General features: G+C 37.3%; 2 protein-coding genes and 1 non-coding gene across 3 annotated transcripts in view; 2 read left to right on the top strand and 1 right to left on the bottom strand.

Annotated features, from left to right (window-relative positions):
* The window catches only part of LOC145988088 (peroxisomal ATPase PEX1-like), a 49,097-nt gene extending 37,104 nt beyond the window's left edge, over positions 1-11,993 (top strand). The window contains exons 6-9 of the mRNA XM_083122922.1: positions 1,853-2,160; positions 7,562-7,683; positions 8,760-8,867; positions 11,830-11,993. Of these exons, the coding sequence (XP_082979048.1) occupies positions 1,853-2,160; positions 7,562-7,683; positions 8,760-8,867; positions 11,830-11,993 (702 nt within the window). The remainder of the gene's footprint in view (positions 1-1,852; positions 2,161-7,561; positions 7,684-8,759; positions 8,868-11,829) is intronic.
* A 2,380-nt stretch (positions 11,994-14,373) lies between these two features.
* LOC145988087 (peroxisomal ATPase PEX1-like) overlaps positions 14,374-23,957 on the top strand; it is a 134,999-nt gene continuing 125,415 nt past the window's right edge. The window contains exons 1-3 of the mRNA XM_083122921.1: positions 14,374-14,568; positions 16,250-16,421; positions 20,753-20,949. Coding sequence (XP_082979047.1) covers positions 14,374-14,568; positions 16,250-16,421; positions 20,753-20,949 — 564 coding nt within the window. The remainder of the gene's footprint in view (positions 14,569-16,249; positions 16,422-20,752; positions 20,950-23,957) is intronic.
* TRNAT-GGU (transfer RNA threonine (anticodon GGU)) lies at positions 22,396-22,466 on the bottom strand. Its single transcript has one exon. It is a non-coding gene; the product is annotated as a tRNA-Thr (tRNA).

The following is a 23,957-nucleotide window of genomic DNA, read 5'->3' as shown; positions in this document are numbered from 1 at the left end:
ACATATTCCATGTTCAACTCAAGCCATGCCCAGGGCAGCATCTCATCGTTTAGTTGATACACATTTTGCGGAGGAGTGGGATCAGCTCTCTCAGCCTGTTCCAGCATATACTAGACATGTTCGATGGGGTTACAGTCCAGTGAGTTTGGAGGCCAAGGCAGAGTGGAGAATTCATTGTCGTGTTCCTCCAACCATTCTGTAGTGACTCGAGCCTGGTGACATGGTGTGTTGTCCGGTTGAAATGTGGCATTTGTTGTCGGGAAAGCCTGCCTGGAGATATGGGTATAGATTGTCAGCTAACAGGTTCCTGCAGTCTTCTCCTCTCGAAGTTTATGGTATGATGATCAATGAGCCTAGGACATGCCAGTAGAATGCTTCCCTGACCACGACACCACCACCACCAGCCTGTTGGACCCCAACTATACAATCAGGGGATGCAACCTCACGCTGTTTATACCAGATGCAGAACGGTGCAACAGGAAATGGGACTCTTCACTCCAAACAATCCTCCTTCATGTGTCAAAGTCCATTGACACCTTTCTTTGGCCCACATTAGGCATTGTTTGGAATAACATGGGGTCAACAGGGGCGTCGTTGTTGGTCTACGGCTATGGAAACCCAGTCGACGCAAGGTACGTTGGTTATTGTTGAAATTAGACGTACCTGCCTGCTGTTGTACTGGTGGGTCAAATGTTCTACTGTGAAGCGTTATTGCTATGGTATCAGTTGTGACACCCGATGCTCCCTCGCTGATCAACCACTTGTGCCCAGCCCCAGTTTTATGTTCTGCTCGATGTCTGTCCACGATTCATCCATTCTTGGTACACCCTCGATACTGTGGTACGGGAACAGCCAACAAGAGTGGCTACTGCCAAGATACTAGCACCACAGTTCTGGGCCCCAATTATCTGTCCAGGATCAAAGTTGCTTAAGTCACCATGTTTACCCATAACTGCCTAATGTTACCATCTGCAGTGCAGAGGTGAGGTCAACACATTATCTGTGAGCCGCTTGTGACACCGTCATCACGTGGTATCGCATCATTGGTCATGGAATGTTATGCGCCAGGTGTTCCTAATAACATGATTGTTCAGTGTAGTTCACATTTTTCGAGACCAGATGTGTTGTTCACTAGCATATCTTGTGCTGTTGCCAGGTGCTGCAAAAATTTGCACCAAAAAATAAAATTATGGTTTGTTATTTCTCATTTGGTTGTGTAGTCAGTGCTTGGGTACATGTTGCTTGTGTTTGTCATCCAAATTCTGGATTGCTAGTCTTGCTAAACAAGATTATATGCCACTAAAACATAACTTCACTCATAAAATTGCTATTCAAACCCCCTATTGGTCACAGACCATAACAAATCGTCAAAGTATGAGCCAACAATAACCCCTAATCCCCTTTTCTCTCCAAAAATTACCATTTTGGGAAAGAAAATACTCTGACTGAATTAATAATCCATTAATTAATTTCTAGAATTTCCTGTATGGAGGTAACTGGCAGTGAGATGAATTTTAAAATATCTCAGTGGAAGAGGCTTCATAAGAGAGAAAACCTGGTGTGAATGTCTCCTAATTTTCATGTTTTAAACAGTTGAGTTGTGCAGCTTTTGAAACACTATGGTACTGGTACATTTTGAGTCAAAAAGTTTGTTGTAAGTCCACTTTGTGCACAAGTAGGCTAATCGGGACTGGACTTATATTTTAAGGTGGGTTTGAACCACTGTGTGACTCCACAAGGGATCAAACCTTGGTCCTCTTGATTACAAGGCCATTGTGGAGGCTCTAGTGTATTTATGTAAATGTAAATGTAACTTGCTTTCAATATGTTTTCTCTTCCATTACTTGTTTAGAAAATGATTGGACAACCAGTGGAAGAAATATTCAGATTGCATGTCAGTGATATGATCAGAATACATGATTTGTTGATGAACAGTCTGAGTGTAATGACAATGTGCACTAATGGGAATAGATTAGAAGATTTTCTGATAAAGCTTTATCCATCTGAACTGGAATACTCATTCATAGATAGTAACATTTTGCAAAACTGTGGCATAGAAGTAAGATGGACAGAATTGAGCAAATATGATTTTGCACGTCGTCAGCTACCAAATGCAAATGTGAATGATCTTTGTGCTCTTTCTTCAGAGGACAGTACAAGGTATGTTAACTAACATGGACATAAGTATTAAGAAGTAAATAATGATTTTGTCAGTTAGTAAGAGATCAATTAATGAAATTTGGGATGTTTTTCAATTTTATATTATGTACTGTGGAACTTCGATTTAACGTTTTTCATGAGACCATGAGGATTGAATGTATAATGCCTGAAAATGGAAAATCTACTGTATTGTTAATTTTAGTTCTATGCACAGTAATGTAGATCTTGACACCTAAGTCTGTTTTTAGCTCCTAACACATCATACTTATTCAGTAAATTATACCTCAAATAATATATACCCAATACCAATGTATGAAAGAATAAAATAACATTTGCAGTATATTACAAATTTTGTTTCTTTAAAATTGCAAAATATATGAGTAAAAATTCTACATATCCTCAATCTCTTTAGTTCATGTATATATGCAAGAAATATAAAATATTTCAAGTGATATACTGCAGTAGTGTTTCACAACAGGGTCATTCCACATGAAATCACCCAGAGCAGGTTGCTTCATAGTCATGGATTCCCTTCATTTTTTTTTAATTAATAGATGCTTGGTCCAATATGACAAATACGTAATATTAGACTTGCCCAACAAATATGTTGAAAGTTACAAATTTTGAAAATTTGAAGATTTTCATAATTTGTGTGGACTACTGAATGCACCACATGACACAAAATGTACCATATCTTGGAAACTATGTGGAATATTGTGATGATTTAGGTATCGTTGGGGAGGAGAAGCACAGTCCATTCTTACCTGCTCAGAAATTAGAAAAATCTTTAAAGAAAGTAATATGTTGTGATGAAAAAAACATTCCACTTCGGCTAATTGTTTGATAGGGAATCCCAGGTTTTACCACAATGATAATTGTTACACACCATAATCAATACACGTTCAACATAATACCGTATTTACTCATGTATAATGCACACTTTTTTCCCAAATTTTTGCACCCAAAACTTTGGTGCGTATTATGGACGGAATATTTTTTTTTCATGTTTACGGAACCATATCATGTTATATATTGTTGTAAAGCTTGAATTCTGTAGTTTCTGAATATGGCAACAGTATTTCATTCAAGATGGCGACACTAATGTGAAAGCAGTTGAAATAAACTCATCACAATAATCAGAACGTTCTGATTTTTGTGGTACTTTAGATGAAAGAAAAGATAAGGAGAAAGAAAATAATAATTAAAATGTATTTCTGGCCAAATACCTATAATATGACACATATGTAGTGTGTAAATGCCTTAATGAAAGCAATGTTGTTCTGCTAACTGCTAGTTTGACGGTCCTGAATGGGCCTCTTATAAATGTTACGTCAGTCATGGAAAAAGTATATATTTTGAAGTTGTTTTTTTTTTTAGAAAATGTAGAGACAAAATTAGCAAAACCACGCATAAAAGTTTAAAGGGCATTTTCCACGATTTTTCACTTCGTAATATAATGTTCTGCAATACAAGAAAAGCAGTGTGGTTCTGACAGACTTCGAGCATGCACCTCCCATGTGATGGGATATGTATCAGCGGTATTTGTTCGGCAAGAAATAACAGAAAATAACTTCCTGAGCACTGCAAATCCATACTGTAATTTTGATCTCTCTTTCTACTATTACAGAATAAATAAGGTGGTTAAAGACTGAAAGCTTTGGGATGCTAACACAGTGGAGGGAGATGGGGGAGGTGGCTTGGGTTGGTGACTTACTGTTTACACAAGAGGATATTCTCCTCTTGGTCCACATAGCAACAGCTTTATGACCTACAACTAAGAAGCCATTTCTTGAACCTGGATTATACTGCGCATTATACAGGAGATAATTTTTTTTGTCACTTTCCCCCATCCAAAACCAGGGTGCGCATTATACATGCGTAAATACAGTATTCGAAAATCAGAAATGTAATATTGTTCATAATAATAATATCACAGGTTTCAGTATTCAATGTATGAACCATTGTTTCCACTGGCACACAGTTATATTTTTGACAAATGGCCCTAAAATACTCACAAATTACCATTAATATCATTACACATAATATTGTTAGAAATGTTGAATACATGGGAGAAGCAATACTATGATGTTTATGCACTTCTAGCTCACAGAAATTGAACTAAGACCAGAGTTTTTGTCCAGCATGCATATGGGTCAGTCCATATCAAATGGTCCAGCACTGGTTGCTTGACCATTCTTTAAAAAATCCATATTTTTGTTGCTCTAACTCCTATGCAAGGGTAGTTCAAAGCAGGCATTATTTTTCTAAAACTTGACTTTGTTTAAAAATGGTGGCCTTTTTTTGTTTCATGACTACCGGCATTTTTAGCCTTTGCAGACAACTGTGATAATTATGATAACTCAGCTAAGAAAAATGATAGAAAGCTGTGGTAAAAACATTGTTTTCAGTACATTTCAAGCTTTATTTTATGTCCTGTGCCTTTTTTCACAATCTCAAAATGCAAATGGCTGAAATTTAAGGCCGAAACTGATATTCAATTTTGAAGAAAGATCAAAGCTTAGGATTTCGTTAGTAATGATGGAAAGTCACGTCAGAGCTTTAATCTTTTTATGTGATATCATTTGTGATATGAACATACAGTCAACTCTCGATTCTACGACCCCGGGTATAACGACCCCCTCGAAGTAACGACCCTTTTCCCGGGAACCGTGAAAAATTTCGAAAAAAGTTGAAAAATTGAAGGAAATCGGCCGAAAAATGCGTTTTTTTCCCCAATCATTCCCTTCACCAGCGCTCTACCGCTCACAATTGGGTCTGAACTAAAAATAGACACCACCACACCATGCTTGAGTGATATCCAATAGCACTTGACCTCTGCCCCCCCCCTCCCTCAAGTGCACCAATGTTACCCCGCAACCGACAGCCGCTACCCAACGCGCCAGGCTTGTTTTGCCACGCTTTCTCTTGGATACGCGAGAAGAGAAGATCGAATGTGCTTGGATGTTATTTTAAATCGACCTTGACTTGTTTCCTTGTCCTAAGAGCTGCTGAAAACTCGCAGGTGAGGGGGGAAGGGGCAGCCCGAAATGACTGCTGGACTTGCAGTCTTTGGCAATGTGTATGGTAGGTCAAGCTCTTTCATCGATAAATACACCACCTTGAGAGATAAGATCGCAGGAATGTTCCAAAATACAGATGCCTGGCACCTGGAAGTCTGGCCCATCTGTCCAGCTCTGACCTACATTTCAGTAGGTTCCCGTGAGTGAGCAACTCTCGACCTTGTAGCCGACAAGTTCCAGTAACCGCTTTCATTCAAAACGTGTTCTTTGTTCCCTGCAACACTTCATAAAAAAGCGAAACTGTTAGAGATAATCAAAGCCACATAGGCGAACTGAAGATCGTCAACCCGCTTAATGCGTTGTCATCCAGGTTTCCACAAAAGTTTACTTCGATCTTACGTGCATCATAACTCCCGTTTCCCACTTCATACGTTTTCCTAATTGTGTCGTAATATCTGCCAAAAAAGTGTTGGCTGACTGACTTCCTCCCTTTTTCCTGTCAACAAAGGGGGGAGGGGCGATTTTCTTGCTCGTGTGCGAACACGGGCTGATTACAGGCGAGGGTGGAAGTGGACCCACCCTTCTTCCTTTAACATCTAAAATGGGGCAACCAGTTCTGGATATATTCTTGAAAACGAACAAAAACAGAATAAAAAAATTAACCCTCCCCCCCTTTTCCCAGCTTATTTTCCGCCACTAGTGTGCACGGCACTTCCCCCTCCCTTTTCCCAGCTTATTCTCCGCCACTGGTGTGCACGGCAATGTTGATAATTGCAGAATTCAGGTCTTTTTTTATGCTGTTGTCTGCATAGGAAATATTACCCGTATTATTGTCTGTTGCATGGTAAAACGTAAAGCAAGGGACATTTCCTTCTTCACACACTCCTGTTAAAAGTTCCGTCTTCGACAGTTGCGTTATCTTTAAAATGCTGGGACTTTTCTCTTCCGCCACCTGTTGCTCGAACTTCCAGCCGGTCTCCTTTGTTTTTACGATGCAGCTGGCGCCAGTGTTTTGTCTAGCGTCTTCAAAGCTCTTGCTTGCCGATAACAGCAATGACTCATCCAGCGCGAAGGAAAAAGTTATTGTTTTGAATCTCGCAAAGCTGTTTTCATTTGACGATAACGAAATTCGATCTCCAGAAAGGAAAACAAGAGTTAAAACAACTTCATGTTCTGCGCCTTCTGATAAGCAAAACTGTAAATTTAATTCACATCCGCTTTTCTTCAGAACCATTCATGTGAAGAAAAAAAAAGTGCTCAATGTAGGAATGGTCGCTGAGATCGATTAATAAGACATTATTCAAGGGGAAAACTTTTGGAGGAGTTGGTGTTTGACATCAGGAATACTCCTAAATCCAACATTAAATCATCGATTAACGTGAGAGTAAATAACGATCTACCATTTTGATATGTAAAAGTGCGCAGTTTCATAAAGCTTGTTCATTTTATGCTGATGGGCTAATCGGGACTAAATATACAGTTTAAAGTGAAATTCAATTCCAAACCTAAATGACTTTCGACTGGGACGCTGTTTAATGACGTGTCCTAGAATACGCATTGGGTGAAGACAGATTGCAAGTTGCACGTTTCCTTTTTCTGGATTACAATGCAAGTCAAGGAAGGAGTTTGGACTGCTCCCTTCAATGGGGAAGGGGGGAGGGTGAATGAAGTTGGTTGAAGCAAAGAAAACGTGTTTTTTTTTGTGATGTATTTTACACAGCCGAAACAGAACGAAAATTACAGCCCCGCTTTTTGCTTTTTTTTTTTTTTTTTTTTTTTTTTTTTTTTTTTTGGTGCCTATAAAGGTTGTGTTGTTTCTCCCGAGAGATCTAATCTTACCAGTTAATCTTGTAACAGACAATGCTCCACTAGACACGTATAAAATCCAACATTCATTCTGCCCCATTATCTCCCGACTTTTGCTGGCGCCAGTGTAACTGGTGTCAAGATTCTTCGAGTTTCGCTTGCAATAAGCGAGAGATTGTTTTCCTTTCCATAGGTCTCGGTGCAAACGACTTTCTCATGAACTATAATTGTAAGAATTTCCTGGAAAAGCAACGACTGTGCACAATTGAAAGAAAGTAACATTATTTTTTTGTGAAAACGTTTTCATGTTCTATTTTCCTTCTCGCAACACGCGTCCTGTGCATAACAGGTTGTATAACTACCAGGATAAATTGTGTTACCATCTCCTATGCATCTTTGTGTTCGTTTGATCTCCGTTTAAGCAGAAAATTGGGGCAAATTCCAATAACGACCCCTTCGAAATAACGACCCTTTTCCCGGGAACTGTGAAAGGTCGTTGAATCGAGAGTTGACTGTATATTGATAATAAGACTTTGAAGGATGTAACAATGTAAGTTACTTTTTTCTCTTTACAGGTTCTTCAGTACCATTATGAATGAAGGAGTGCACAATCTAATCTTAAGTCTATGTTTAGAACCTTCAATATTGAACATTCAAGGACAAATCAGGAAGCAGATGCAAAATTTATTGCTTTTCGGTCTGTTATTCTGCATTTTTAATGTAAATCTTAGGCTTCACATGAAAATTATGTTTATCAAGCACTATAATTCTACTGTCAGTGACATACATTAAATTTAAGTTACGTGATTTGAAAAAGGTACTGTGGTAACCATTGAGATATCATTAAAGAAGAAATGTGAAAAAATACTGTACTAGATGAATTGAAAATCTGTGATCTTAATTAGAGTTTTTGTAACTAGAAAAAATTGTTTTGCAATAATGTAACCACCTCCTTTAAATACGAAGCATGTGGCAACAAGACATCTCCATTTGTCATTGGGGTTCGTTCCAGTGTACAGCCTCAAGGGTGCATTCTTAATTGATTTAAGATTGAAGTACATTAAATTGAAAAGCCCATGTTTCCAAAAACTTTTTTATCTTTCCATTTTCGCTATCTCCACTAATATCAGAGTTGTCCTATGGTGCTGGACTTCTGAATTGCCCTGTATGTCTTCACCTTTTAAAACATAAAGATTGTTTTTTTTCCGGTTGTGAATTTAGATGTTTCTTTATTAATTTTGAAGGCCCACTGCCTTCACTAACTGCGGATGTGGCATCTGGGATGGAGATGGTAGTAAGTTACTGCTTTGTTCCCGGGTGTTGGTAATTCCATTTTCTCCCATCTGGGAGCGCTAGGGCATGTTTCTTGGTTTCCATCATCTGCTGTGCTTTCCGCTGGCAGCTCTTTTGTTTTTCGTCACCTGGCTACATTGCAGGATGGTGATTGGCAGGTTGGGTTGTCTTCTGCATTGTGTTCGCAATGCGTAAACACCAAACTTCATGTATGAAATACTAAAACTGTGTTTACCTCATTCATCATGAATGTATTCACTTAAAAATTGCAATCTTTTAATGTAATTCTTCAAAATCCAAAAGTCAGGTGTTTCTTTAATATTCTGGTAATTCCAAAGCTTTGCAATGAAGGTGTGCAAGGTTCAATTCCCAGTGGAGGCACATAGTGTTTCGGATCTCACTTTAAATTGTAGGCCCAATTCCCATTAGCCTATCTGTGCGTAAAGTGGACTAAAAACAAGCTTTATTTATCTTTTTCAGGAAAGGAAGGAACAGGCAAAACTTCAGTTGCTAAAATGGTTTGCTGTGCTTTAAGAAAGTCTCCATATTATACATACTGCCACTGGATAGAATGTAAAACCATGAAAGGTAATTTACATGTTACTTCTTTCTTAAAGCACATATGCTAGGGAACAGTGAAACATTGATTCCATTACAAGATGGTAGATGCAAGAATTTTATTATTTTATCCATATAATATTTAATTCACTTGTCCATAGTTCTCATAGTTAATTATTTTTATAACCAGTGGCAGAGCATGAATTTGTAAACCCCTCTCCCTTCTCTGCAGGTGCAACATGCAAAGCCATTAGTGAAAAATATCCATAATGGAGTAAATATACAGGGTGTACATGATGAACGTCCGAGGTTTCGACTCAATGTTAAAAATGAGAAAACAATGCAGTCTTTTCTATTTTGTGCCATATATGTATGCTCAAGTTTGTGTGTGTTTTTTTAGTTCGCGTAGTTCATGCTTTGCAGCGCTGTTGCCGCTTTTGTGAAAATGACGTCTTCTCAATAGAAAGCATTGACAAGCCCGTGGAAGTCGATCAGACAAGCCACCACGTAGTCTAGATATCACTTCTTCCTCTGGGGGTATGTTAAGGATGCAGTTTACTCAACAAAGGTGCCAAACGTGAGAGCTTTGCGTGACCGAATTGTTGCTGCCATTGATAATCCCCTGACGGCTTGCTGCAGTGCACGTGGCACGAAGTGGATTACCAGCTGGACATTCTTCGTGCCACTAAAGGTGCTCACATAGAAGTGTGGTAATTTTTTGTAAGAAATTTTTGAGTTGCTCTTTGCAATAAAAATTACCAAAAAATGTGCAGGTGTGTTCGTTTTAATTTCCCATCACTTCAAAATCCTAGAGGTTCATCGTGTACCAGTGATGCCAGTGGGTATAAGGTGGATGCCCCCTATTCAATAACAGACAAAACAATTACTACTTAAATAACTTCTACCTCAAATATACATTTTCAATTTGACCAGCACACCTGAAATCATTCTGTCCACTTGTACCCTTCACTTACTTTTCCCTGACTATAGTATTGTGTATAGAGGGCAACAAATTACTCAGAAATATTTTTAAAAATACACGGATATCTCCTTAAGTAACTTAGGGCAAAATTGGAGATTATTATATTCACTTCAGAAGTTTTTGTCTAGGAATGCTAACTGATAAATTCAAGCAAAATTATCATGTAACTGTTAGTTAAATAGCATTTTGCACATATGCGACACTGTCTGTGTGGGGTTATGCAAATATTCAAGAACATGTAGACAAACTTGCAAGACCCCTTCAGAAGGCTCAAATGGAACTTTGGCTGATGCCAGTGCAGCTGCTTTCAAAATTTTCATCTAGAGCATTCACATGAATCGTCAGGTGGTAATCTTTCACTTCTGTCTAAATATTATTAATAGACACGTAGCCATGAAACTAAGTCATCTGAGTAAATTAATTTATCTTAAAAGTAATTAAAGTCTGTGACACAACAGTCGTTCGAGGGCCAAAGCGAACCTGACAGTTTTTCATTGGTGATGACAAATCATCTTTTTTTTTCTGAGCCTTGAAAACAATGCTAAACCTGATATCAGTCTGTTTCCCTTCAGTTAGAACCAGAAAATATATATTTTTTCATTTTTATTTGTATTTTTGGCCTTTTTTTGCTTTTGGGTCATTTTTCAGTATTTTTGGCCATGTTTATTGCATTTTTCTTCATTTTTGAGGCTTTTTTTCCTCCTTTCTTGTTGTTTCGTAAATTTGCTAGCATAACTTAAATATTCGAATTTCCTGACATGGTCCTTTTAGCAAGTACGCAATTAATTGAAAATACAGGCAATGGAAAGCTATATTATTATTGTAACTGAAATGTTTGGCAGTGCCATTAAATAATTTATTGCGGTAAATTTATTTTTCCTCCAGCAAATTGAAAATACTTTGTGTGAAGACTACTTTGACATTCCCAGGGTGGATTCTATTATTGCATTAATCTGTGGTTTTAAAGTAAAATTGGTCACAATATTTAAAAAAAATATAAACTGATGTATGCGAAACACATCCGTAATTTCAGATACATTACTGTATCGTGGAAGATCCACTCTGAAGGAAGATGATTGACTTATACAGAAAAACCTTGCTGTGTATTTTATGTAACCTTGAAGTAAAAATGAAGAAACTACATTAGCACTTAATTGCTTTTATCCCTTTGCTTCAGTAGTTTAAACCACAAAACGTGTTTTATCGAATTATTCAACTGCTCTCTTGTAATTTATGATAAAATCAAGCTTTCATTTCCAGAGCAAAAATTAATTTTAGGTCATTTTTAAAAAAAATTATGTGATTTTTTAAGAATTTTAAGGTCATTCTGTAGGTCATTTTTTGACATTTTTTAGGCCATCATCTTCTGAGCACTAGTGATGAGTGATAAATGCTGGCTAATCATGACGAGAATGAATAATGCTTAGATGAAATTGATGATGGGACGCTCCCAAGGAATACTCATGCCCAGGTTGGGATTGCAACATGTGAACTTTGATGGTGAGATCAAAAATTGACCACTTAACATGCTCCACTACCAGTGCTTTCTAGACTGGAAACTGCTGCTTTCCCTCAAACAAGTTGCCACTGGTACTCACAATAGTTGTTCAGCACCAAAATGTAGGGACTCCCACCCAGAGATCAAATGCATGCCAAATCACACCAAGTCAAGAATGCTACTGGAACCCATTTGTTATCATAATTTTACCAGTTTCTTGTTCACATCAAGGGAATCATAGTTTGTTACATAATTAAAGAGTTGGCAGCTTGGTAGCCATGCATGTTAAGTGGTCAACTTTCAAACTCAACATCAAAGTTTTCGCAGGTTCTTATCTAAGCATGGACATGGGTGTTTCTGAGTGTTCCTTTATCAGTTTTATCTTAACATCACCCATCTTCATTATTAGCAGAAATGTGATGCAAGACAAAAATTCAAATACAATAATGATACCAATCAGGTAATCAAACTTTCATAAGATTAAAACATTACAATTATTCATTATTTTGCAGGTAAAAAGTCTGAAACAATTGAGAAGAAATTTGCAGAGGCCTTTCGCAAATGCATCTATTACCAGCCTTCAGTTTTAGTACTTGACGACCTTCAGCTTTTAGCTGGAATTCCTTCCTCTCCTGATCAAGACATTTCAGCTGAGAGTATTTATTACAGGAAGTAAGTAATGTATATTTCTATTACTTCTAACGAAAGTTATAGGAATGAAAATGCTAAGTGAAATTTTCTCAGTAAATCAAAGTTAGTACATTATGGTAACATACATCACACACATTCCAATTAGGGCTGAACCAATACCGACGCTGATGTATTGGTATCAACCGATACCAGTGTTATTGATATCAGAAAGTATCGGTTGGAATTTATGTATCGATCCCAGCTGATAATTTTCTGGCATTTTGGTCTTTCACGAGCTCCTCAAAAATTCCACGCAACACTTTGGCAGAGTGATTTCTCCTGGAAATTAAGGAAAATTCAAAGTTTCTTTTTATTGTACACCAGTTTTGTGTGGAAAAAGTAATTTTGTGATAACATAATATGTAGTTTAATACGAGGGTCACTATTTATATTTTGAGCCTTAGCAACACTGATTGAAGTTACGTGCGATTTGACGTTTGCATGGAATCGTCTGGCATTATTGACCATAACGTACTTCAAATGTTTTGTCAATAGCTCTTGATTTGTGTTGTTTATGTTGCCTTGGAGATTGCGCGACAACAATAAAATGGAATTAACTCGTGAACATTTTCGTGCGATGACTTTTTTACGATTTTCGACATGGATTATCAAGACAAGAGTGCATCGATCAACTTACTTCCACATTTGGCGATGAAGCCCCATCCTTTGCCACTGTGAAACGCTGGTATAACGAATTTAATCGTGACCGCCATTCGCTCACCGACGAGATTCGCGAAGGTCGTCCAAAATCAGTTGTTGTTCAAGAAAACATTGATGCTGTGCAAAACCTAATACTGCAAGATCGTCATGTGACATACTGTGAGATTGAGACAACCATAGGCATTAGTTCCACCAGCATATATAAAATATTACATGATCATTTAACTGTGAGAAAGGTATGTTCTCGTTGGATCCCACACAATTTGACAAAAACTCAAAAAGACGCTCGCGTCAATTGGTGCAAACAAATGCTCAATAAATACAATCGTGGTGCTTCAAAAGACGTATATAAGATTGTAACAGGTGCCGAATCATGGATATATGCATATGAGCCGGAACGTAAACAGCAGTCGACTGTATGGGTGTTTCAAGATGAACCGAATCCAACAAAAGTTGTTCGCGCTCGAAGCACATCGAAACAAATGGTCGCCTGTTTTTTCGGGAAAACTGATCATGTGGCAGCTGTGCGTTTAGAGGAACGTAGAACGGTTAACTCTGAATGGTACACAACAATTTGTTTGCCAGAGGTCTTCGGTCAAATACGGAAAACAAACAAACGCCGTCGGATCATTCTTCATCAAGACAATGCCAGCTGTCACACATCTTGTCTAACAACCGACTTTATGAATAGTCAAAAAATCGAATTGATGGGTCATCCACCGTACAGTCCTGATTTGGCACCCAATGACTTCTTCTTGTTCCCGAATGTCAAGAATAAATTGCGTGGACAACAATTTTCGTCTGTGGAAGACGCCGTTGATGCGTTCAAAAACCATATTATGGAGGTGTCTCAAGAAGATTGGAAAAACTGCTTTGACAAATGGTTCGAATGAATGCAAAATTGTATTGACCATAAAGGAGAATACTTTGAAAAACAATAAAGCAGTTTTCAATGCCAAATTCCTGTTTTTTTCATTGTTAGGCTCAAAATATAAACAGTGACCCTCGTATTCTGAAGTAATTTTCAAGTATTTTGATTAATACTTGTTTGTAACTATTCCACTCCTATGATATGCATCAACTTACCAAGTTTTTTACTTCAATATTTTGAACAACTTTTAATTATTACAATTTTCAAGTATCTGTATCAGTGAGAGTATTGGCATCGGAATTGGCTCAACCATATTTCCAATATAATGTATTTACATTAACAGGCTCTGCTACCAGTCCTGGGACTATCTGGCTTTCTAGACTGGAAACGTGAAGGAAAATGAAGCATTGTTTGCACTCGCCACAAATTCGGAAGATTAATAAATTCCACCTTTTTCTTGCACCAACTTCTTGATGGGAGATATTCCACATAAAAGTGTTTTTATATTTTGTTTTGTTTATTTATTTTGAACAAAGTTAAGCAATTATTATCTGGAATACCAAGTGCAATTTAACATTTAAACTTTGTTGCTAGCATGTTAAAGCACACAGAATGGTCTAGGAATTTATTTTAAAATTGCTTGAAAAGTGTGGGAATTTGTTTTGCCATAATGTACAGGGACCCTTTGTTAACACTGTGGATACATTGCTTGGTTCCATCTATTGAATTAACTACCTTCTTTTGTAAATTCAAAATGTTGAAAAACATTTGTGTTAAGTGGCAACTTATTGCAAAATTATACATTTTAAGATTTTCTTTATCTCTATTTCATATAATGTTGGAAGCTTTAACAGTGACTCTTTTTAGGTTATCTGAGGCCATCTTAGATATAATTGAAGATTATCAAGCTGATAGCCTTGTGGCAGTGATTGCTACAGCAGTATCCAAAAGAAAACTAAATCCTTTGGTAACCTCACCACGAGGCAAGCATATCTTCAATGTCTTTTTGGAAATCCCTGAAATGGAAAAGGTATGTAGGCCCAAGATGCAGTCATACATTGCTTATAGATCATGCTTAAAATCCAGATAACACTGTACATGAAATGTATCTGGATTTTAGCCATTTGAAACAATATAAGGTGCTTACTGCAAAGCTTCAAAAAAAGCTTTTACTAGAGAGTGATAACTAACATGCAGCATTAATTGGATATTATCCATTGTCTAGTGCTTCTACTACTTATACCTATTCTAATGCTACGTTTCAATGTCATTCGCATTTGGAGAATTATTAAAGTGATATCTATTGCTTTTTCATTGTATTTGTATCATTTGTTTGAAATTGTTAAACATTTTTTGTAGTATTTGCAATTAATTGTTGCAAGACATTGAAAGTGATGAATACAGGAACACTTTTAAAAATCTTTTTAAAAACTTGTAATTGAAATTGCTTTAAACTGTGGTTAAGCTTTTCTCTCCTGAAACTGTAATAATTCTGTGAAATGCATGTCTGGCATGCTGAAACCATGCTGATCCTGATCCGCTTAGCCAGTCAATTTTTTCTTGTTGAAAATATTATTAACATCCTTGAGAGGCTTGTAGTGGAAAAAAATAATTGAAGTGGTGCAAGTCATCATTACTATTGCACCTCGCTAACCATGTGACTACAGGAATCCCAGGGATGTCAAAGATGGCATCTACCAGTAAGTTTCGTTATCTACTCTACCTTCAGAAGCAGAAATGGTATAATTACTAGCTACAGATGAAGCAGGCAATGAGCATTTTGATATTTGTGAATTATTTACTTTCAACAGTGATGATTCACATGATGCTGATGTGGCTCCTTCGTGGACACCTCTAAAAAGTATAAAACTCATTAAAAGTCTGTTTTAATTAATCTTGTGTAAGAAAATGTGACTTCCAAGACAAGGGATATTATTTGATCACACATCATGTAAGATAAGTGTTATATTAAATTAAACTAAATTAATGATTGGGAAAATTTATTCAGCAAAGAGCACAGGGATGTATATTCAGAAGTGAAAGGGTTAACATACTTCTTTTGATGTGTCACGCCCATATGATTCAGTTTGGACCCCGTATCTTTAGATGTGTCCCAGATGCAAGTATGCACAGGTTGCTATTTTTGTCTATTCTAGAGATGGAACAATATGAAATTCTGTCCAACACCAATAAAGTACCGATATGAAATTTACTGATAGCAATAACCGATATTCTACCAATCTGATATAAAATTGCAAACGGTCCTTGAAGAACCTGAATGGTTCTTTCACCTCCATATTAAATGTATTCCAGGTGATTACAATGCAACAAAAGTTGCATATTTAGTCAGTTACGATTTTAAAAATAGGGTATGGAGATTATCCATAAAACTTATAACAAAATGGCAGAATTTTGCACTAAATTATAAGATTTTTTATAGATATATTGGATCCGTAAAAGAATTGGCAATTTTACCAATACACTGATATGCCTATATATAGGCTGATACCGATAGAGTATCTGTCTCATTCCTACTCTATTCTTAATATTGCTCACAGTTGGTGCTTGGTGTACTTTCCCTACTCATTGCACTAACTATTTTTTTACCCGTTGTTTTCATGTAAATACTGTGCATCACTGCATGCTGCTGTTTTGTTCTTTGCACTACCACTGTAAGTAATTATATTTATCTTTCATTGCATATATTTTAGTCAAATCGTCAAGAAATTTTAAAATCCCTTATTTTGGAAGAAGGTGCTGCATCTTTGGAGAACATTGATGACCTTAATCTAGAACATTATGCATCAAGATCAGAAGGCTATGTTCTGCGTGATATGAAAGCTTTAATTGACAAAGCTGTATTTGAATCTTGGAGAAGAATGGGTAAGGTTTTTTAGATGTGTTAGGGATAAATGCTCATTCATGTATTGTTTGTATCCGGTGGAGGCACATAGTGGTTCGGATTCCACTTTAAACTGTAGGTCCAGTCCCGATTAGCCTTACTGTGCATAAAGTGGACTTAAAACAGAAAATCAATAAATCAATGTGGTGTTTGTATTTCTCATGATGGTTCTTATAATGAATACATGCTACAAACCCTTGAAAACTGACATTTTTCATTCTGCATCTACAAATATACTTACAGTTATATTTTTGTGAGAAATTTTAGTGTGCTATGGACCAACAATCAATGCCCGGGCCTCTTTCTGGAGTGTAAATGACTTGGAGCAAAACTTGCATAACCCTTCTTTAGTGCAAAAACATGAAATAGAATATTGAAGCTCTGCTTGGATGGTGCATGATATAAGTAGGAGCATTTCTGATGCCATGATAATGTTTCCATAACATTCAATCATTTTCATTGTGTTTCATGAGAAAATATAAAAAAAATGTAATAATTACAGTGGCAACCATGAATCTGTGATGCAAGGCTGCATATATGCAGGATTAAATTTGACGATTTTCATGTTCTCGGATTGTTAAAATGAGGCATTAATGAGCAAAACGTTACTGAGAGAAATTATTGTTCTTGGAGTCCTCTATGTGCTGTGAAAGTTCGTGTTATGTAGTGACAATGTGTACATATGTTCATGCTTTCTGTACTTTCAAAATTATGACAATTTCATGATTCAGACCAACAAGAGTAAAATAAACTTGTTTTATTAATCATGTAATTATTTACAGTATTGTATTAAATAATTCATACGAATCAAGATATGGAAAGTTGCTTTACAGTCCTTTATTCTATGTAAGATATAACTTATATAAAATGCTTCAAGTGGGCTGTTCATTTTTCACAGATGTAAAAAAGATAAAGGTAAAGTGTTCCCCTGTGCTTAGCACTACGCCATGAAGGCGTATAGGGGGTGTAAAAAATAAATTGACATTTTTGCTCAATTATAATTGACCTCATATATTTTAAAAAGAGCTGTGGTAGCTCAGTCATTTGGGCATCTGACTACCATGGGAGAGACACAGGTTTGATCCCCGGGGAAAACCGGGATTTTTTCCACCTATTCATGCGGCTCTGGCACCCATCCAGCATCGTTTCCTGGAGGAAACTCTTGGCTGTAAAGGCAGCCAAGGACATGCTGCTCATCACATCCCCCCACCTTCGTCCGTGATCAACAAAATGTGGGGCCCTAACTCCACCCCCCCCCTCCATCTGCCTTCATGGCCTCGTGAAAAGCAGCCGGCCCCTGTGGCAGAGTGGTTAGGACATCGTGCTATGATGCCAGGGGTCCCGGGTGTGATGTCCCTTTCGGCTGGTCCGCCTCTGGTGTACTTTGAACTTTATTAACTGTTAATTATGCTCAATCAGTATGTAATAATATTTGTTTTAGCTTCGTGTGTGTTTGGAACTGTTCGGATGATGTAGATCATGTAGCATACATTTTCTATAAATATGGTGTATGCACTGCAATCTTTTCAGTTGCTCATCATATCTAGTAGGGTTCACATTGTTCCTCGCAACGTGGTCGCTCTGTGGGTCTCGATTTGCCTCCGGATGAGGTTGGGCCCGAGCTGTTGGTCATCAATGTTGCCGTGGGGGAACAGTGTATGTGATATTGGGATTTCTCTATTTTCGTTTTTTTTCCCCTAGTTTATTGTCTTATATTATTTGATGAAATAGTAGAGGCACATCGTTCTCCGCAACGTGGACCTCGTTTAGCTTCGACCTGAGGTTGGGTCCGATCCATCCGCCACTGTGCTGCCGAAGAGAACCGTGTGTGTGTCGTTAGAAGTTTCCCCTACTTTTTCGTCTTTTATTAAGTTATTTTGTCTTTTTATTATTGTTATTTATGTTTTCCTTAACATCGCTCTCTGCAACATGGTCACTCTGTGGGTTTTGTTTTTGTTCGAAAACTAAGTTGGTCCCGAGCCATTTGACCATAGTGTTGCTGTGGGAGAGCTGTGAATGAGCTTTTAAATTGGTGGTCTGTAGTTCATGACTTTCCTATTATACGGATTATGTATGTTTCTCTCCATGCAACAGTGGTTTTGTTAGCTTCGTGTTTGTGCAACTCCACATTCCAGGGTTCGATCCAGACACTACCACTAGTGTTGCAGTGACGGAGAAGTTAGTTTAAATTTGGAATCATATCAGTATCCTGGCCTGGGCATGGATGTTTGTGAGTGTCCATTCGTCAATTTTTCATCATATCACCACCCATCCCCATCTTCACAAATTAGCCAAAAGTAGCACAAGAAGCGAAGTAAAATAAAGCAAATCAATCGTGCAAAGCACAGGGGAGCACTTTACTTTTTACATTACTCATATATTTTAAATATATTCATGTTTTGGATGGGCTGAAGATGTGATAGAAGATTAATATTTTTAAATGAAACACACACACATCCATGAAAGTTGTTTTATTATTTTATACTATTTTATAAACACGTTTTATACAATGAACCAAAGAGTAAATGATATATTCAAGCACATAACATTTATCAGTGCAACTTGTAAGAAGTATTTCATTTTGCCTTAATTGTTTGAAATCTCACCAAGACACACTGCAACAAATTCTCAAAAAGATGGTGTCAGTGGCCACTTAATTAGTAGAACTCCATAAAACCAGTTTTGCAGACAATTGAGTACTTCCTTTAGTATGTATTATTTAATATATTAATACCTATACTGAAACAAATTACTAACTTTTTCTATGCAACTTACCACGTCTTTCATTCACCGAAACATGAAAAATATGAAAGTAAGCACCTATATTTGAAAAGGAAGAGGTGTTCTAGAGTAATTACACTTGAGACAATGCAGTGGTTGGGTGATCAAAGTTAAATGTTTTTGTGTTCATTTAAATCATCATTGACTTTCCCATTTTTTAACATGAGCATTTGATTCAAGATTTTGGAAAAATCTGCCTAAAGCAAATGTCCTTCCCTATAAAAACATGAAGATAAAGTAAATGTTAGTAGCTACTTGAGGAAAAAGTAGTTGCATTGCATTCACTGTTAGCATGACAACTAACTCTTTGCTTCCAAAGGCTGATATTAATCTTTTGTGCTACCATGTTTAGCTTGGTCCTCAGTGATATTCATTTTTCTCTGTTTTCAGATAGTTTTAAACGCATGGCCATGAAATTTGGTGGGTGGCAGATGTTCACGCTTTTGTCACATCAGAGCACAACCCCGTGTGTTTGGAGGTTTAAGAGCATGAAAGATATCGTTGTAGAGTTGTATAGTTCATCTTTGTAATCAATGTGATACAAACTGACAGTACGAGGGCAAATCAAAAAGTCTTCGCACCAATTTTTTTTCTAGCTTGTTATAAGTGTTATTACAAAAGCGAGATATACGAGCGATGCAGTAGGGTTTTCTTGGAACGGCCCTATTGTAACTTCTTATTTCTTCCACGGCACAGCGCTGTTATCATTTGGTAAAGATAGCCGGAGTGCTCAGGAAGTCCATGCCATATGAGCAGCAAAGTGTTATTAGTTTTTTATGGTGCAAGGGACAAACAGCCACAGATATCCACAGGGAAGTTGAGCCAGTGTATGGGGACAAGCTACAGTCGCACACTCTCCCATCTTCAAGCAGCCATTAGGAAAATGTATCAGTGTCAGGATATTCGTAAAGTGAGCAATGTGGTCTTCCTCCATGACAATGCGGAGCCACACGTGGTGAAAAAAACAATCGCCAAACTTCAGTCATGTGGGTGGGAGATTATGGAGCATCCCCGTTCAGCCAGGTCCATTTAAGAAGTTCCTGGCAGGACAGAGGTTCACGAACGACACCGAAGTGAAGAATGTTGTTCGTTGTTGGTTCCGTGATCAGTCGGAAACTTGCATTGTGAAACTTGTGGTACGGTGGGATAAGTACCTCAACAAGTGTGGTGATTATGTGGAAAAAAAGCAAAAAGTACGTAGAAGATTGTGTATATCTTGTTTTTCTTTTATGGTGTGTAATCTGGCAATAAATAGTTAGGCCCAAGGACTTTTTGATTTGCCCTCGTATTTGCTCGAAAGATCAGTGATGACAAATGTATGCCCAGAGAGAGGTCGGTCTGACTCTTGAACTAGGAAATGCAGCCCGGTTGACATTCCCACACAGTGTACAGGAACCAGCAATTTTTGTCCTGCTCTCGCTTTGCTTTTCCCATATGTGGCACCAGTGGAATTCTGCTCAACAGCTTATTTTCATGGGCGTGTGTTTAGTGCTATATTTATTTATTAACTTACGTATTTGTTAAATTTCAGGGCAAATTACGGCAGAATGTTCACTACCAAAAACGTACATAGAATGTTGTGACCTGGACAAAGCCTTGGAAAATTATGTTCCTCTTTCTCTGCGAGAAGTAGAATTGTTTAAAACAACTGATTACTCATGGGCAGATGTGGGTGGACTGACTGAAGTAAAGGAGAAGCTGATAGAAATACTCCAGTGGCCTTCTAAAGTAAGTTACAGATATTTAGAAACATTTCTTAACTATAATGAAGGGAAAAGGAAGAAAGTTCTCAGTATATGCAAATTGCCATTGAAATACTGTATGTTCATGTTCTTACTGCAAAACAGATCCATGTAGGGATCATTTATCTGTTTTCTTTGCAAAACTGAATTGGCTGAAATTAATTGATCGGCGAAAGGTACACAACCTCACCCTTGTCTATAGGGCAATCAGTTCAAATGAACCGACTCATCTCTCGAGCACATTCTCCATGCTTTCTGAATCACACAGCCTTGACACCAGATCGCACGTTAGAACTCAACTACTCATATCCCTTCGTAACTCAAATTTTTATTCAAAATCTTTCACCATTCTTCTTTCACTTCTCGTCTTTGGAACTCACTGCACCTCGAAATCTGGAACTCATCTTCAGCACATATCTTTAAGACACAATTAAAACATTTTTTATTGGGCACATAGTTAGCACATTAGTGTAAGCTTATATGTTAGTGACAATTTGAATACAGTTAATTGCAAAAAGAACACTGAAAACCATTATTCACCTAATATTTCAAATCCCTGACTACTCTTATGAATATGTGAGTGAGTGTGGGTGTGTGTGTGTGTTTTGTTGTATGCACGTGAGTATAGGTTAGACTTTTATTCCCGTATGTATTCCCCCCCTTTTTTTTTGTAATTTTATATTGTTCTTTCTTTGTTTTCAATATTTATCTTTGTATGTAATGCTTTAAATGTTGTTTTCTAATTTTGATATGCTAAAATTTTGATGTAAACATGATTAAGTGGTAGAAAAGGCTACAAAGCCTTAACTTCACCATGATAAACAAGACGTAATAAATAAATAAATAAATAACCTCCTATTGGGTCCAGCTTGTGTATGGCTGTATTCTAATTCTACATAAATTAATATAAATTAGGGATGAACCAATATGAAATTCTAACTGATACTGACAATGTACTGTTATAAAATTTATGAATACTTATCTGCTATTTCATCAGAATGAGAATGCACCATTATATTGCTGGGTCCCATCTGTCCTGTTGTTTTGTTGAAAGTGTCAATATTGTCCCATTTTTATTAATACTTTGAACAAGATCGAGAGAGAAAAGGAAAAAAAAATATTTTTACAACATTTGTATATCTCATGGATTGTGTCCGTTTTGTAGCATTCACTTTTATTCTATTCATTAGCTAGGTGCAGCATATAAAATGCACATAGAATGGCCAATCCGCATTAAGTGGTCAACTCTTCATCTTGCTACCAAAGTTCCCAGGCTCAAATCGCAGCCTGGATGTGGATGTTCTTTGTGAGTGTCCCTCCCATCAATTTTGTGTAATCATCATACATCCTCATTAGGCAAAAAGTGGCAGAAAAGTTATGTAAAATAACAAAAATACCTAAGTTTTACGTAGAAATTTTCAGCGAAAAATGCAGGCTCGACCAGGACTTGAACCTGGGTCTCTGGCATACCGTGCCATTGCTCTATCACTGAGCTATCGAGCCAGCCTGGCCTTGCCTGATGTTTTGCTATCGCTGTTTTACCTACGTGGAATCATCTCTGCCAGTGCTACCGCAACGGGGTTTGTTGCCTTTGAAAGACAGTAGACTTCGACTTTGCCTGGTTCCTCCCAGCGTAGAGATGTTAATTATTGAAGATTAGGCACACACAGGAGATGTACTACGTAGAAATTTTCAGCAAAATGCATTTTTTTTCCGCTGAAAATTTCTACGTAGTACATCTGTGTGTGCGTAATCTTCAATAATGTAAGTTTTAGTTTTACATTTGTTGTTGTTTTATGAGCGAAAGTTGAAATTGTGAAAGATTCAAAAGTGCACTTTCAACAGTGGTCCTCAAAGAGAATTCATGTTGGTCTCTATGGAAGATAAAACAGAAAAAAGATGTGTCAGCATTTTAATGTATATTTTTCCATTGCTCATAGAGGTAGCCAGAAGCAGCAACATATTCATAGCCGAAACAAAAAGAAGCTGAGAAAACTTCGATTTCAGTAGTATTAGCTCATTCATTGTGTACAAAACAGCTTGAAAATAAATGCCACAAAGGACTCTTAAGAAAAATGAAGCACTAATTGCCCATCCTAGGTTCAAGCTGGATAGAAATGTAAAGGAAAGTAGAACATTAATCAGAACAAAACATGATCTTAATGATTTTGACAATATTTACTTTCCTTGGCTCTTCATCGTCTAACAAATACAGAGAACTAATAAATTGATCCTGCCCTCCACACAAAAAATTACGAGTGTAACTATTTCAATCACACCTTAGACCTGACATCAGCTCAGTTCTTGCCTACTTTTTTGACTTGTTTTTTTTTAATATATATATTTATTTTTTAATTATATATTTTTTACATTTTTTACCTTTCCTTTTAATCTAGATGATAGGTATGAAATATCCCTGAAACTTTGATAGCCCCTTTTGACCTTTTGTTTTTATGCTGTTTTGTGTTGTGTTCCCTGTTCCTCATTTTAATGCAGTTAAGAATATCGCGTGACTTTTTCAAAAGTGTTACCTGCTCTCAGTACGAGAATTGACAATTATGCCTGCTAGATGTTATCACCCCCCCCCCCCCCCCGGCAAAGAAAACATGTCTTCGAGCTAGATATTTGTTCAATTCGTTCTTGTTTTGCAATTAGCACAGTGATTAGCCACAAACACTCCTAGAAAGAACTACCACTCATGAGACAGTTACCAGGAAAATCCAATGAGTAGTGGTAGACCCTTGTTAATTCTTCATCTGTCTCTGTTTCTTTGCAATGAGGTGCGAAGGGAAAGAAGAAGATTCACACTTTTCTCGGGTCAGTTTGACATTTGTGTGGTGAGTACTGAGCAGACGACAGAACTCTGCTCCTTTGTGGAAGGGAAGCACACAGCTGTACGTACTGCTGTTGCCAACTTAGTATTTTGGAGCAAGGTTTGTCCAAATCACGAATCACACCAAGGAACTATATTTTCGTCTATTACCTATCTGGTCT

This window comes from Lepisma saccharinum, chromosome 5, assembly GCF_977018435.1.
Source record: "Lepisma saccharinum chromosome 5, izLepSacc3.1, whole genome shotgun sequence".
NCBI lineage: Eukaryota > Metazoa > Arthropoda > Insecta > Zygentoma > Lepismatidae > Lepisma > Lepisma saccharinum.
Note: the sequence above shows the minus strand (reverse complement) of the source record. Positions and strands in the feature narration are given on the sequence as shown.